General features: G+C 47.1%; 1 protein-coding gene across 1 annotated transcript in view; it reads right to left on the bottom strand.

Moving 5' to 3' along the window:
* crim1 (cysteine rich transmembrane BMP regulator 1 (chordin-like)) overlaps positions 1 to 12,500 on the bottom strand; it is a 327,198-nt gene that overhangs the window by 27,548 nt on the left and 287,150 nt on the right. Inside the window, exons 10-11 of the mRNA XM_079527939.1 lie at positions 7,909 to 8,030; positions 5,775 to 5,996 (exon numbers count right to left, since the gene is read on the bottom strand). Coding sequence (XP_079384065.1) covers positions 5,775 to 5,996; positions 7,909 to 8,030 — 344 coding nt within the window. The remainder of the gene's footprint in view (positions 1 to 5,774; positions 5,997 to 7,908; positions 8,031 to 12,500) is intronic.

Below are 12,500 nucleotides of genomic sequence, written 5' to 3'. Positions count from 1 at the left end.
CCTTACTAACACGTTGGTCTTCTCCACTATAGTCCCGTACTAACACGTTGGTCTTTTAACCCATTACTTCTCCACTATAGTCCCTTACTAACACGTTGGTCTTTTAACACATTACTTCTCCACTATAGTCCCTTACTAACACGTTGGTCTTCTCCACTATAGTCCCTTACTAACACGTTGGTCTTCTCCACTATAGTCCCGTACTAACACGTTGGTCTTTACTTCTCCACTATAGTCCCGTACTAACACGTTGGTCTTTACTTCTCCACTATAGTCCCGTACTAACACGTTGGTCTTTACTTCTCCACTATAGTCCCTTACTAACACGTTGGTCTTTTAACACATTACTTCTCCACTATAGTCCCTTACTAACACGTTGGTCTTCTCCACTATAGTCCCTTACTAACACGTTGGTCTTCTCCACTATAGTCCCTTACTAACACGTTGGTCTTCTCCACTATAGTCCCGTACTAACACGTTGGTCTTTTAACCCATTACTTCTCCACTATAGTCCCTTACTAACACGTTGGTCTTTTAACCCATTACTTCTCCACTATAGTCCCGTACTAACACGTTGGTCTTTTAACCCATTACTTCTCCACTATAGTCCCTTACTAACACGTTGGTCTTCTCCACTATAGTCCCTTACTAACACGTTGGTCTTCTCCACTATAGTCCCTTACTAACACGTTGGTCTTCTCCACTATAGTCCCTTACTAACACGTTGGTCTTCTCCACTATAGTCCCTTACTAACACGTTGGTCTTCTCCACTATAGTCCCTTACTAACACGTTGGTCTTCTCCACTATAGTCCCTTACTAACACGTTGGTCTTCTCCACTATAGTCCCTTACTAACACGTTGGTCTTCTCCACTATAGTCCCTTACTAACACGTTGGTCTTCTCCACTATAGTCCCTTACTAACACGTTGGTCTTCTCCACTATAGTCCCTTACTAACACGTTGGTCTTCTCCACTATAGTCCCTTACTAACACGTTGGTCTTCTCCACTATAGTCCCTTACTAACACGTTGGTCTTCTCCACTATAGTCCCTTACTAACACGTTGGTCTTCTCCACTATAGTCCCTTACTAACACGTTGGTCTTCTCCACTATAGTCCCTTACTAACACGTTGGTCTTTACTTCTCCACTATAGTCCCTTACTAACACGTTGGTCTTCTCCACTATAGTCCCTTACTAACACGTTGGTCTTCTCCACTATAGTCCCTTACTAACACGTTGGTCTTCTCCACTATAGTCCCTTACTAACACGTTGGTCTTCTCCACTATAGTCCCTTACTAACACGTTGGTCTTCTCCACTATAGTCCCTTACTAACACGTTGGTCTTCTCCACTATAGTCCCTTACTAACACGTTGGTCTTCTCCACTATAGTCCCTTACTAACACGTTGGTCTTTTAACACATGACTTCTCCACTATAGTCCCTTACTAACACGTTGGTCTTCTCCACTATAGTCCCTTACTAACACGTTGGTCTTTTAACACATTACTTCTCCACTATAGTCCCTTACTAACACGTTGGTCTTCTCCACTATAGTCCCTTACTAACACGTTGGTCTTCTCCACTATAGTCCCTTACTAACACGTTGGTCTTCTCCACTATAGTCCCTTACTAACACGTTGGTCTTCTCCACTATAGTCCCTTACTAACACGTTGGTCTTATAGTCCCTTACTAACACGTTGGTCTTTTAACACATTACTTCTCCACTATAGTCCCTTACTAACACGTTGGTCTTTTAACACATTACTTCTCCACTATAGTCCCTTACTAACACGTTGGTCTTTTAACACATTACTTCTCCACTATAGTCCCTTACTAACACGTTGGTCTTCTCCACTATAGTCCCTTACTAACACGTTGGTCTTCTCCACTATAGTCCCTTACTAACACGTTGGTCTTTTAACCCATTCTGGGCGGGAACCCCTTTTGGTGTTAGCATTATGTTATGCTTTAGCTATTGAAAAATATCAGATCTACAAGCTCATAGCGCGCCACCGAGTGGCGCGCTATGAACTTGTAGGTCTTCTATTTTTTTTAAATCGAAGAACGACTGACATAGAAACATAGCTTTTTCAGAAAACTGTCAGGATGTAGAAGATATTTGTAGAATCTGATCTCAGGTCAGAATGGGTTAAGTCATCATAGCTACGTTTCTATGTAGTTTTTCGTCCTTGGGGGAAAAGGTATAGCCGACAAAGCTTTTTTCTAAATCAACTCAGACAGAGACAGACAGACAGACAGACAGACAGACAGAGACAGACACGGCTAAAAGCTTAGACGTTTGATTAGCATTTTTGTTTTGTTTTAATATATATATAGACCGATGTTGTTTCAACAACGAAACAACATGGTTTCAACGTCTAATCTAACACTAGACCGCTAAAAAACCCATTATGAGACCATTTATAAGACAGAGACAGACACGGCTAAAAACGGAGCTATACTTTGTGTTAACGTCTCGTTATCGCGGTCCAGTGAGCGTGGTGCTTGTCAGACGGACAGGAATAGAGGAAGGTAAAACAAACAACATCGTGCGAGCTGCTCCGTCGTGTTGTCGGTATCTCCACCGCCGCTCACCGCGCCGCGCGCCAACGTTTGTTCTGGTTATCAGTGGTTCCTGTCCTCCACGGCTCTTATAAAGACCGCTGTGACAAAAAAAAAGGACGCTGCAGGAATACATTTTCATCCGCTGGCAAACACACTGTCACAGATCCATGTGTTCAAACACACTGTCACAGATCCATGTGTTCCAAACACACTGTCACAGATCCATGTGTTCCAAACACACTGTCACATTTTGGAGTGTTGTTCAAATACATTTATAATAAACGGCAAGTGTTGTTGTCAGGGACTGGCCGGATAGTTGTGACGACACCGCTGACCCCAATCTAATCTCCTGGGGGGGGGGGGGGACAAACAAGCAGCCCTTTTTTTGTCCTTGTCCTGACACTTTTATCCGAACACTTGCACTATTTCGTGCCAGGTTTCGTGCCCTGCATACCTGGCTGGGACACCTTGCGGGGTCTGTTTGAGAACACCGCTCTCTTGTTCCCCGTGGAGGTCACTGGGACACCTTGCGGGGTCTCTTGTTCCCCGTGGAGGTCACTGGGACACCTTGCGGGGTCTGTTTGAGAACACCGCTCTCTTGTTCCCCGTGGAGGTCACTGGGACACCTTGCAGGGTCTGTTTGAGAACACCGCTCTCTTGTTCCCCGTGGAGGTCACTGGGACACCTTGCGGGGTCTGCTTGAGAACACCGCTCTCTTGTTCCCCGTGGAGGTCACTGGGACACCTTGCGGGGTCTGCTTGAGAACACCGCTCTCTTGTTCCCTGTGGAGGTCACTGGGACACCTTGCGGGGTCTGTTTGAGAACACCGCTCTCTGGTTCCCCGTGGAGGTCACTGGGACACCTTGCGGGGTCTGCTTGAGAACACCGCACTCTTGTTCCCCGTGGAGGTCACTGGGACACCTTGCGGGGTCTGTTTGAGAACACCGCTCTCTTGTTCCCCGTGGAGGTCACTGGGACACCTTGCGGGGTCTGCTTGAGAACACCGCTCTCTTGTTCCCCGTGGAGGTCACTGGGACACCTTGCAGGGTCTGCTTGAGAACACCGCTCTCTTGTTCCCCGTGGAGGTCACTGGGACACCTTGCGGGGTCTGCTTGAGAACACCGCTCTCTTGTTCCCTGTGGAGGTCACTTTCAGTCGCGTAGATCGACTTTGGTCGACAAAGTTGACGTTGTTTTGACGTTACTTTTCTTTTAAATCATGTTATTTTATTTATTTAACTCATTTGGACCTGAGGACGATTCTACAGAATGTCTTATAAATCCTGACAGTTTTCTGAAAAAACTCTATGTTTCTATGGTTCTCAAACTATTTCATGTCAAGGACCCCCAGAATTATATATGTATTTGGACCGCCAATCTCAAAATATGTTGTTCCAGGGACCCCCCCCCCCCCCCCAGAAGCAAAGATAAGAGTTAAAAATGTTTGCTCTGAAAGAATATATATTCAAAGAGATTTGCACCACATTTTCACGATTTTTCAAAAATAGCAGAGCTACAAGCTCGTAGCGCGGCACCGAGTGCCGCGCTACGAAATGGGTTAAAATGTTTGTGCTTTCCTCAGTAACTTGTAATCTCGGCACCGCTGGAAAAGCCCGTCTCAGCCCCCCAGGGTGTTTTCCCAGAATTAAATAAAGGTTGAACATAACTAAAATATGTTTTTTTTAATTTAGTTTTTAACTAAATCAGGATCTCAGAACGATATGTCTGACAATGTGTGATTGGATAAGCAGCGAGCCGCGGCTGAACTCGACCAGCGATGTGTCCGAGGGACGTAAAACAGTAGCTGCACTATGAATGAAATCCAGTTTATTCTTCCATTATCAACACTGCGAGTGTGTACGAATGGAACCAAACGGACCCCATCGAGGTGCGGGTTCATTTGGTTCCATTCGCTACACTCTCAGTGTTAAATTATTCAAACTCATTTCCGCACCGCTACATTATCCCGTTCTGTGCGGGAACCCCTTTTGGTGTTTAAAAGCATTGTGTTATGCTTTAGCTGTTGAAACAATAGCAGCTCTACAAGCTCGTAGCGCGGCACCGAGTGCAGAGTGTCGTGAAAATGTGGCGCAAATCTTTGAATATATATTCTTTCAGAGGGAACGTTTTTAATTAAAATATTTGCTTGCTTCTTTTTTTTTAGATGGGGGTCGGCGGTGACCAAATACATACAATTCTGGGGCTCCTTGACATGAAATATTTTTGAGAACCACTGATATAGAAACAGGGTTTTTCAGAAAACTGTAGAATCGACCTCAGGTCTAAATGGGTTATAATGTCCCCCCACCCCCCTAGACCCCCCCCCCACACACACACACACACACACATACACACACACACACACACACACACACCTAAGCACAATGTCAGCGGTGCTCTGTCATCAGGGCGCGCGTGCCGCGGCATTTCCATTACTCTAACTGTCACAATCTCATTCCACACATTTTCGTCTGTCTGTCTGACTGACAGACAGACAGACAGACAGACAGACGGACATACATAATGGACAAGACATCTATTTTGTCGCAGATTGCACCGGCACTACTCCCCCCTCCTCTCCCCCCCCGAACATATGTCACGTTACGAACGAACACGCCGACAGAGAGAGAGCGATGCGATGGAAGCACCTATATATTTTGTCTCATTACGTCATGCACCGACGCACACATTACATACATTATTTATATAGCTGTCAACTGTGACGGCGTTAGAATATTGTATTTGAAAGAATGCTATATATATTTTATTTTTTGTATATTGCCTGACGATTGGTTACCCCCGTAATGACCTCGATATGGAAAAGGGATATAGTTTCCGTTGCATTGATTCTGATTGGCCGAGTCTCGTGGGAAAACCACCCTGATAGGACTGCACTGCGGCACAACATATTGTTTTCAATATTCACCGTTGCTTGTTGTGTATGTGCAAGTTTTTAACTTTTTAAATCACTTAAAACAGCAACTATCCTCGTCTGTGCAGGACCAGTTGAGGAATACTCTCTGGTAGACATTATTCGTGTAGCCGAATCGTTACTGGCCAATCAGAATGCCTGTTGCCTGTGATTGGTTAGCTGATTTGCTCGTTTACATATGACGTACATTTTCCCTTCATTGTCGTTTGGATGCTGTGGTTGTGCGGTTGTGCGGTTGTGCGGTTGTGCGTGCGTGCGTGCGTGCGTGCGTACCTGGACACGTGGGACAGCAGTGTCCCGGCAGGATGCTGGGCGTGTCACAGTCAGGAACAGGACAGGAGATCAACGAGCACATCTCCCGCTCCCCGTGGCAGTAGCAGTCACGGCAGCCGTCGTGCCAGCTCTCGCCGCTGGCGTGGTGGCGCCCGTCCACCGACAGACACGCCCCCTTCCTGTCGGAGGGCGGAGTTACGGAGGAGGATGTCACCGGCTGGTCTGGATAGGAGAGAGAGAGAGAGAGAGAGAGCGAGAGAGAGAGAGAGAGAGAGTTACAGTTTCACAATTTGAATGACAAGTAGTATCAGAAACATGTTGGTTCTATTGAATTAAACTTCCATCCTGGTGGCTCTATAGCAGGGGTGGGCAACTTTGACGATGGAGAGGGCCACTATAGTTCCACACTCACTCCCTAGGGCCATATATTACTCACTCCCTAGGGCCATATATTACTCACTCCCTAGGGCCATATATTACTCACTCCCTAGGGCCATATATTACTGTCGTATAGCAAAAATAGCCGATCTACAAGCTCAAAATGCTGCGACGCGTTTTGAGCTTGTAGATCGGCTATTTTTGCTATATCCGAGTTGAATTTTTGCTATTTTTGAATTGGAATCCTGAAAATTAACATTTTTATGTAATTTCAAATGCCTTTAATTATACTTGTGTTGAAGCAATGAGCTACTAATTTAGACTGAAGTAATTAAAGCGGGTCATGTTTTGCATGTTGTGGAATTGTAAACAGCTGAAACCAATACTATATCATATCAGTATTCTGACATTAACCTGAGGGCCACATTAAGTGAAGGTGGGGGCCACATTTGCCGCAGTTGCCCACCCCTGCTCTATAGTAATTATAATGCGCATGTTATTACAGTTGAGAGCTGAATCAGAAATAGCTCCATCTGCAGTACATTATCTCAATGCCATCGATCGCCATCGATCAATATCGCAATCAATCGTTGTGAGCTCATTAACACTGACTCTGTCTTACATAGAATGGAACAGAGCCTTCATTAGTATCATTAACACTGACTCTGTCTTACATAGAATGGAACAGAGCCTTCATTAGTATCATTAACACTGACTCTGTCTTACATAGAATGGAACAGAGCCTTCATTAGTATCATTAACACTGACTCTGTCTTACATAGAATGGAACAGAGCCTTCATTAGTATCATTAACACTGACTCTGTCTTACATAGAATAGAACAGAGCCTTCATTAGTATCATTGGTATTCGTCAGTGGCGTGCACAGACATTTAGAGGGGCAGGTGCTCAAGTTAAAAAAGGGCACCTTGTGCAGCGCGTGGAACCGGCCGGTTGCCTTAATCCATTTTGGGCGGGAACCCCTTTTGGTGTTAGCATTATGTTATGCTTTAGCTATTGAAAAATAGCAGATCTACAAGCTCATAGCGCGCCACCGAGTGGCGCGCTATGAGCTTGTAGGTCTGCTATATTTGAAAAATCCAAAAAAAAAAGAGAGAAAAAAATGTTTTTTTTTTTTCTTTTTCTTTTCAAAAGGGCACATTGCCAAAAGGGCAGGGGGTGCTCTAGCACCCCCTAGTGTCTATCTGTGCACGCCACTGGTATTCGGTATCACCCGTGAAGGAAGTTGGAAGAGTTCTTTCCAAAATGACTGCTGTGCATGCGGAGCCTATTAGTACCAGTGTTGTACAGTTTGGGAGTAAAGGCCTATTCATAGTCTGGTTTTTCGGTGGTGAGGTGACCACCGCTCCGGTGGTGAGGTGACCACCGGAGCTGAAATAACATTGAGCGGTGGTGAGTAAAAACAGAGAGAAGGGCTGGAGCGGTGGCGGTGGTTTGCTCTTCACCGCGGCTCGTGACGTCATGTTGTAGTTCGGTGGTCACCTCACCACCGAAAATCCAGACTATGTATGTATGAGCCTTTAAGCAGAGCAGAGCGAGGTATAACAGACCTCTGTACAGTTTAGGAGTAAAGCAGAGCAGAGCAGAGCCAGGTATAACAGACCTCTGTACAGTTTGGGAGTAGAGCAGAGCAGAGCCAGGTATAACAGACCTCTGTACAGTTTGGGCGTAAAGCAGAGCCAGGTATAACAGACCTCTGTACAGTTTGGGAGTAAAGCAGAGCCAGGTATAACAGACCTCTGCAGGAACACTGTAGGCAGCCCAGCGAGTCCGTCTTGAAGCCCAGAGGACAGGACTCTTCACACGGAACCTCCGGACACTTCTTACAGCGGCACGTCTCACAGCCATGTCTGTTCTTACTGCGCACGCACGCACACACGCACGCACGCACGCACGCACACACACACACACACGCGCGCGCAAACATGCACACACACAGCAAAGTTCGTCAGGATCAGGACTCGAATATAGGATCCAATGGGTGTTCTATTCTACTGTGACATTTACATGTTAATAATGCTATTATTAGCTGGAAACAGACACAGAGATGGTGGGAGGCATGAGGCATGGACACTGCTACAGTATATTCCTTTTATTAAACTAGACTATTTTGATCTTATTGCGTTTTCATTGCCTCAGTTGCTGAGAAGAAGAAGTACAATAACTTCAGTGAAAGTGCAGATGGTCTCTGTAGGGTGGAAACAAACAACTGTATTTAAATTCAAATAATATAGCAAAAGTAGCAGATGGACAAGCTCAGAACACGCTGGTTGGGCCGCGTTTTGTGTCAGTGCTGAAATCGACATATAAATATGAAATAAATGCTTTAAGACACAGCTTTTTACTCTTGCTTTTAGTTGAGTTTTAAAATATCTGTTCTTATCTTTGTACCACTGTCTTTGCCTGATTTGACACTGCGTTATTGTCCTATTGTTTTAACTGCATGCCTGTTTTAATGCTGTTTTTTCTTGCTTTTGTTTTTATTATCTTTTCTGCTCTGTAAAGCACTTTGAGCTACATTTATGTATGAAAGGTGCTATATAAATAAAGATTATTATTATTATTATTATTATTAAACATGTAGCTAGTTATAGACATTACTCTATAAGCCATATCTCCACAACTGGTGGGTCAAACTGAACAACCAATATGTCAATTTGAAGCTATGATTCCCTGCTTTCATATGACGCAGAGGAGGGAACACACCCTCAGCGCCCCCAGCGGGAATCAAACCCAGGACCTTCTAGCTGTGAGGCGACAGCACTACCGACTCTCTCCATGGTTTTGACCAAAAGGACAATGTTCTGTCTTCATTTCTGACTTCAGGAAGCATCTCGTTTGGAATATACGCTTCTAGAGAGACTTTAGGTGTACCAGCGTGAGGATACGGAACATTATGCCTCCCAGTTTTGGGGAGAACGGAAGGGAGGGGCTTTTCAGAGTAAAATCTGCCATATCTGCTGCCACTCTAGCTCTAGAATCAACTGGCTGAGATTAAACGCTATAATGTTTTACTGCTGCCAAATTAGTTAAATCTTTGCTATAAACAGATCAAATATGAGGGACTGACTGTCGTGAATGATACAGAGAGACACCTCCCCGACAGTTTGCTTATTTTTGGACCGCGATTCTTATACGAGACGATTTTAAAATCACCCAATGTTATTCTCCATAGAGAATAACCAGGGAATGAGCGAGTGACGACAGTAGTTTGGCGCTCTATTGTGTGAAAGTGACCCATCTCACACGGCTCAGTTTTAGAATGAGAAGAAGGCTCTCTCCTCCTCCTCCCCTGCCATCCTCCTCCTCCTCCTCCCCTCCTCCTCCACCTCCTCCTCCTCCTCCTCCTCCTCCCCTGCTATCCTCCTCTCCTCCTCCTCCTCCTCCCTCCTCCTTCCTCCTCCTCCTCCCCTCCCCTCTTCCTCCTCCTCCTCCCCTGCCATCCTCCTCTCCTCCTCCCTCCTCATCCCCCCTCCTCCTCCCCTCCTCTTCCTCCACCTCCACCTCCTCCTCCTCCACATCCTCCTCCTCCTCCTCCTCCCCCCTGCCATCCTCCTCTCCTCCACCTCCTCCTCCTCCTCCTCTGCCATCCTCCCCCCCTCCTCCTCCCTCCTCCTCCCTCCTCCTCATCCCTCCTCCTCCTCCTCCTCATCCCCCCCTCCTCCACTCCCTCCACCTCCACCTCCTCCTCCTCCTCCTCCCCTCCTCCTCCTCATCCCCCCCTCCTCCACTCCCTCCACCTCCACCTCCTCATCCTCCTCATCCCCCCCCCCCCCCCCCCCCCCCCCCAGGTTAGCAGTAAGAGGATAAAGCCGAGCCAGCGTTCTTTCCATCTCTCTACAGCATTATAAATATTATGCATTTGGTTATCAGCTCCGGATGTTATTTTATACTTGATTAAAACACGTCTACCAACTGCAGGCACTTTCCAGTGCACGCACGCGCGCGCGTGCGTGCGTGCGTGCGTGCGTGCGTGCGTGCGTGCGTGCGTGCGTGCGTGCGTGCGTGCGTGCGTGCGTGCGTGCGTGCGTGCGTGCGTGCGTGTGCTTGCTTGTGAGTCACAAGAGAGTGTCTTTCAGAAGTTGGCCATATGTTGACGCTCACTGTAAGTTAGAGGACACAGTGGGAGACGTGTGTGCGTGTGCGTGTGTGCGCAAGCGTGTGTGCATGTGCGTGTGTGTGTGTGTCTGTGCGTGTGTAGTGTACACTACTTTCTTCCTCCAGATGGCCTTATATTAAATCTATGAATTCAGCCAATCATAATGTTTGCTCCCATCCCTGCCCTCTCCTCCCTCTCCTCCCTCTCCTCTCCTATAACACCGTACGAGCCTCAAGGCCTCACAGCTGGTGCTCCTGATTTGTGTTTCATAGTTAAAAACTAAGTTTTTCTTTTTATAAAAAAGGTTAAAAGCTCTATATTCAGATAGTAATCATCGCTATAGAGCAGTGGTTTTCAACCCGTTTCATGTCAAGGTCCATTATTTGTTCTGCATTTGAGCCACGGAACCACCATGTGATGACATTTAGCCTCTCAGACCCATTTGAGCCACGGACCACCATGTGATGACATTTAGCCTCTCAGACCCATTTGAGCCACGGACCACCATGTGATGACATTTAGCCTCTCAGACCCATTTGAGCCACGGACCACCATGTGATGACATTTAGCCTCTCAGACCCATTTGAGCCACGGACCACCATGTGATGACATTTAGCCTCTCAGACCCATTTGAGCCACGGACCACCATGTGATGACATTTAGCCTCTCAGACCCATTTGAGCCACGGACCACCATGTGATGACATTTAGCCTCTCAGACCCATTTGAGCCACGGACCACCATGTGATGACATTTAGCCTCTCAGACCCATTTGAGCCACGGACCACCATGTGATGACATTTAGCCTCTCAGACCCATTTGAGCCACGGACCACCATGTGATGACATTTAGCCTCTCAGACCCATTTGAGCCACGGACCACCATGTGATGACATTTAGCCTCTCAGACCCATTTGAGCCACGGACCACCATGTGATGACATTTAGCCTCTCAGACCCATTTGAGCCACGGACCACCATGTGATGACATTTAGCCTCTCAGACCCATTTGAGCCACGGACCACCATGTGATGACATTTAGCCTCTCAGACCCATTTGAGCCACGGACCACCATGTGATGACATTTAGCCTCTCAGACCCATTTGAGCGACGGACCACCATGTGATGACATTTAGCCTCTCAGACCCATTTGAGCCACGGACCACCATGTGATGACATTTAGCCTCTCAGACCCATTTGAGCCACGGACCACCATGTGATGACATTTAGCCTCTCAGACCCATTTGAGCCACGGACCACCATGTGATGACATTTAGCCTCTCAGACCCATTTGAGCCACGGACCACCATGTGATGACATTTAGCCTCTCAGACCCATTTGAGCCACGGACCACCATGTGATGACATTTAGCCTCTCAGACCCATTTGAGCCACGGACCACCATGTGATGACATTTAGCCTCTCAGACCCATTTGAGCCATGGACCACCATGTGATGACATTTAGCCTCTCAGACCCATTTGAGCCACGGACCACCATGTGATGACATTTAGCCTCTCAGACCCAAAACTGAAGACTGTGTCCACATTTCCATGTTGGTACCATTAGGAGAGATAACGGGCAAACGTTGATCAAAATAATAATTATTCTACATTCTCAAATTGTGTAGACTTCTTGCAAATTAACTTTATTAACCCATTTAGACCCGAGACCAGATTCTACAAATGTCTTCTAAATCATGACAGTTTTCTGAAAAACCACATGTTTCTACATCAGTGGTTCTCAAACTTTTTCATGTGGAAGGACCCCCAGACAACATTTTCCGATATTACATTTGTATGCGATTCTGTAACATTGTTAAAAGGTAGGATTTGACCTCGTTTCTTAAAAGGATGATGATGGCTGCATCCCCTCTCTCTCTCTCTCTCTCTCTCTCCCCCCCCCCCTCTCTCTCTCTCTCTCCCCCCCCCCCCTCTCTCTCTCTCTCTCTCTCTCTCCCCCCCCCCCCCCCCCCCCCTCTCTCTCTGGTTGGCCGATAAAGCAGTCTATCGGGACCTTATCGCGCCCCGCGCCCCACTAGCGCTACGGTTGGACCTATCGCGGCCCGCGCCCTGCTAGCGCTACGGTTGGACCTATCGCGGCCCGCGCCCTGCTAGCGCTACGGTTGGACCTATCGCGGCCCACACCCTGCTAGCGATACGGTTGGACCTATCACAGCCCACGCCCTGCTAGCGCTACGGTTGGACCTATCGCGGCCCGCGCCCTGCTAGCGCC

The sequence above is a fragment of the Electrona antarctica genome, assembly GCF_951216825.1.
Source record: "Electrona antarctica genome assembly, chromosome: 18".
NCBI lineage: Eukaryota > Metazoa > Chordata > Actinopteri > Myctophiformes > Myctophidae > Electrona > Electrona antarctica.
Note: the sequence above shows the minus strand (reverse complement) of the source record. Positions and strands in the feature narration are given on the sequence as shown.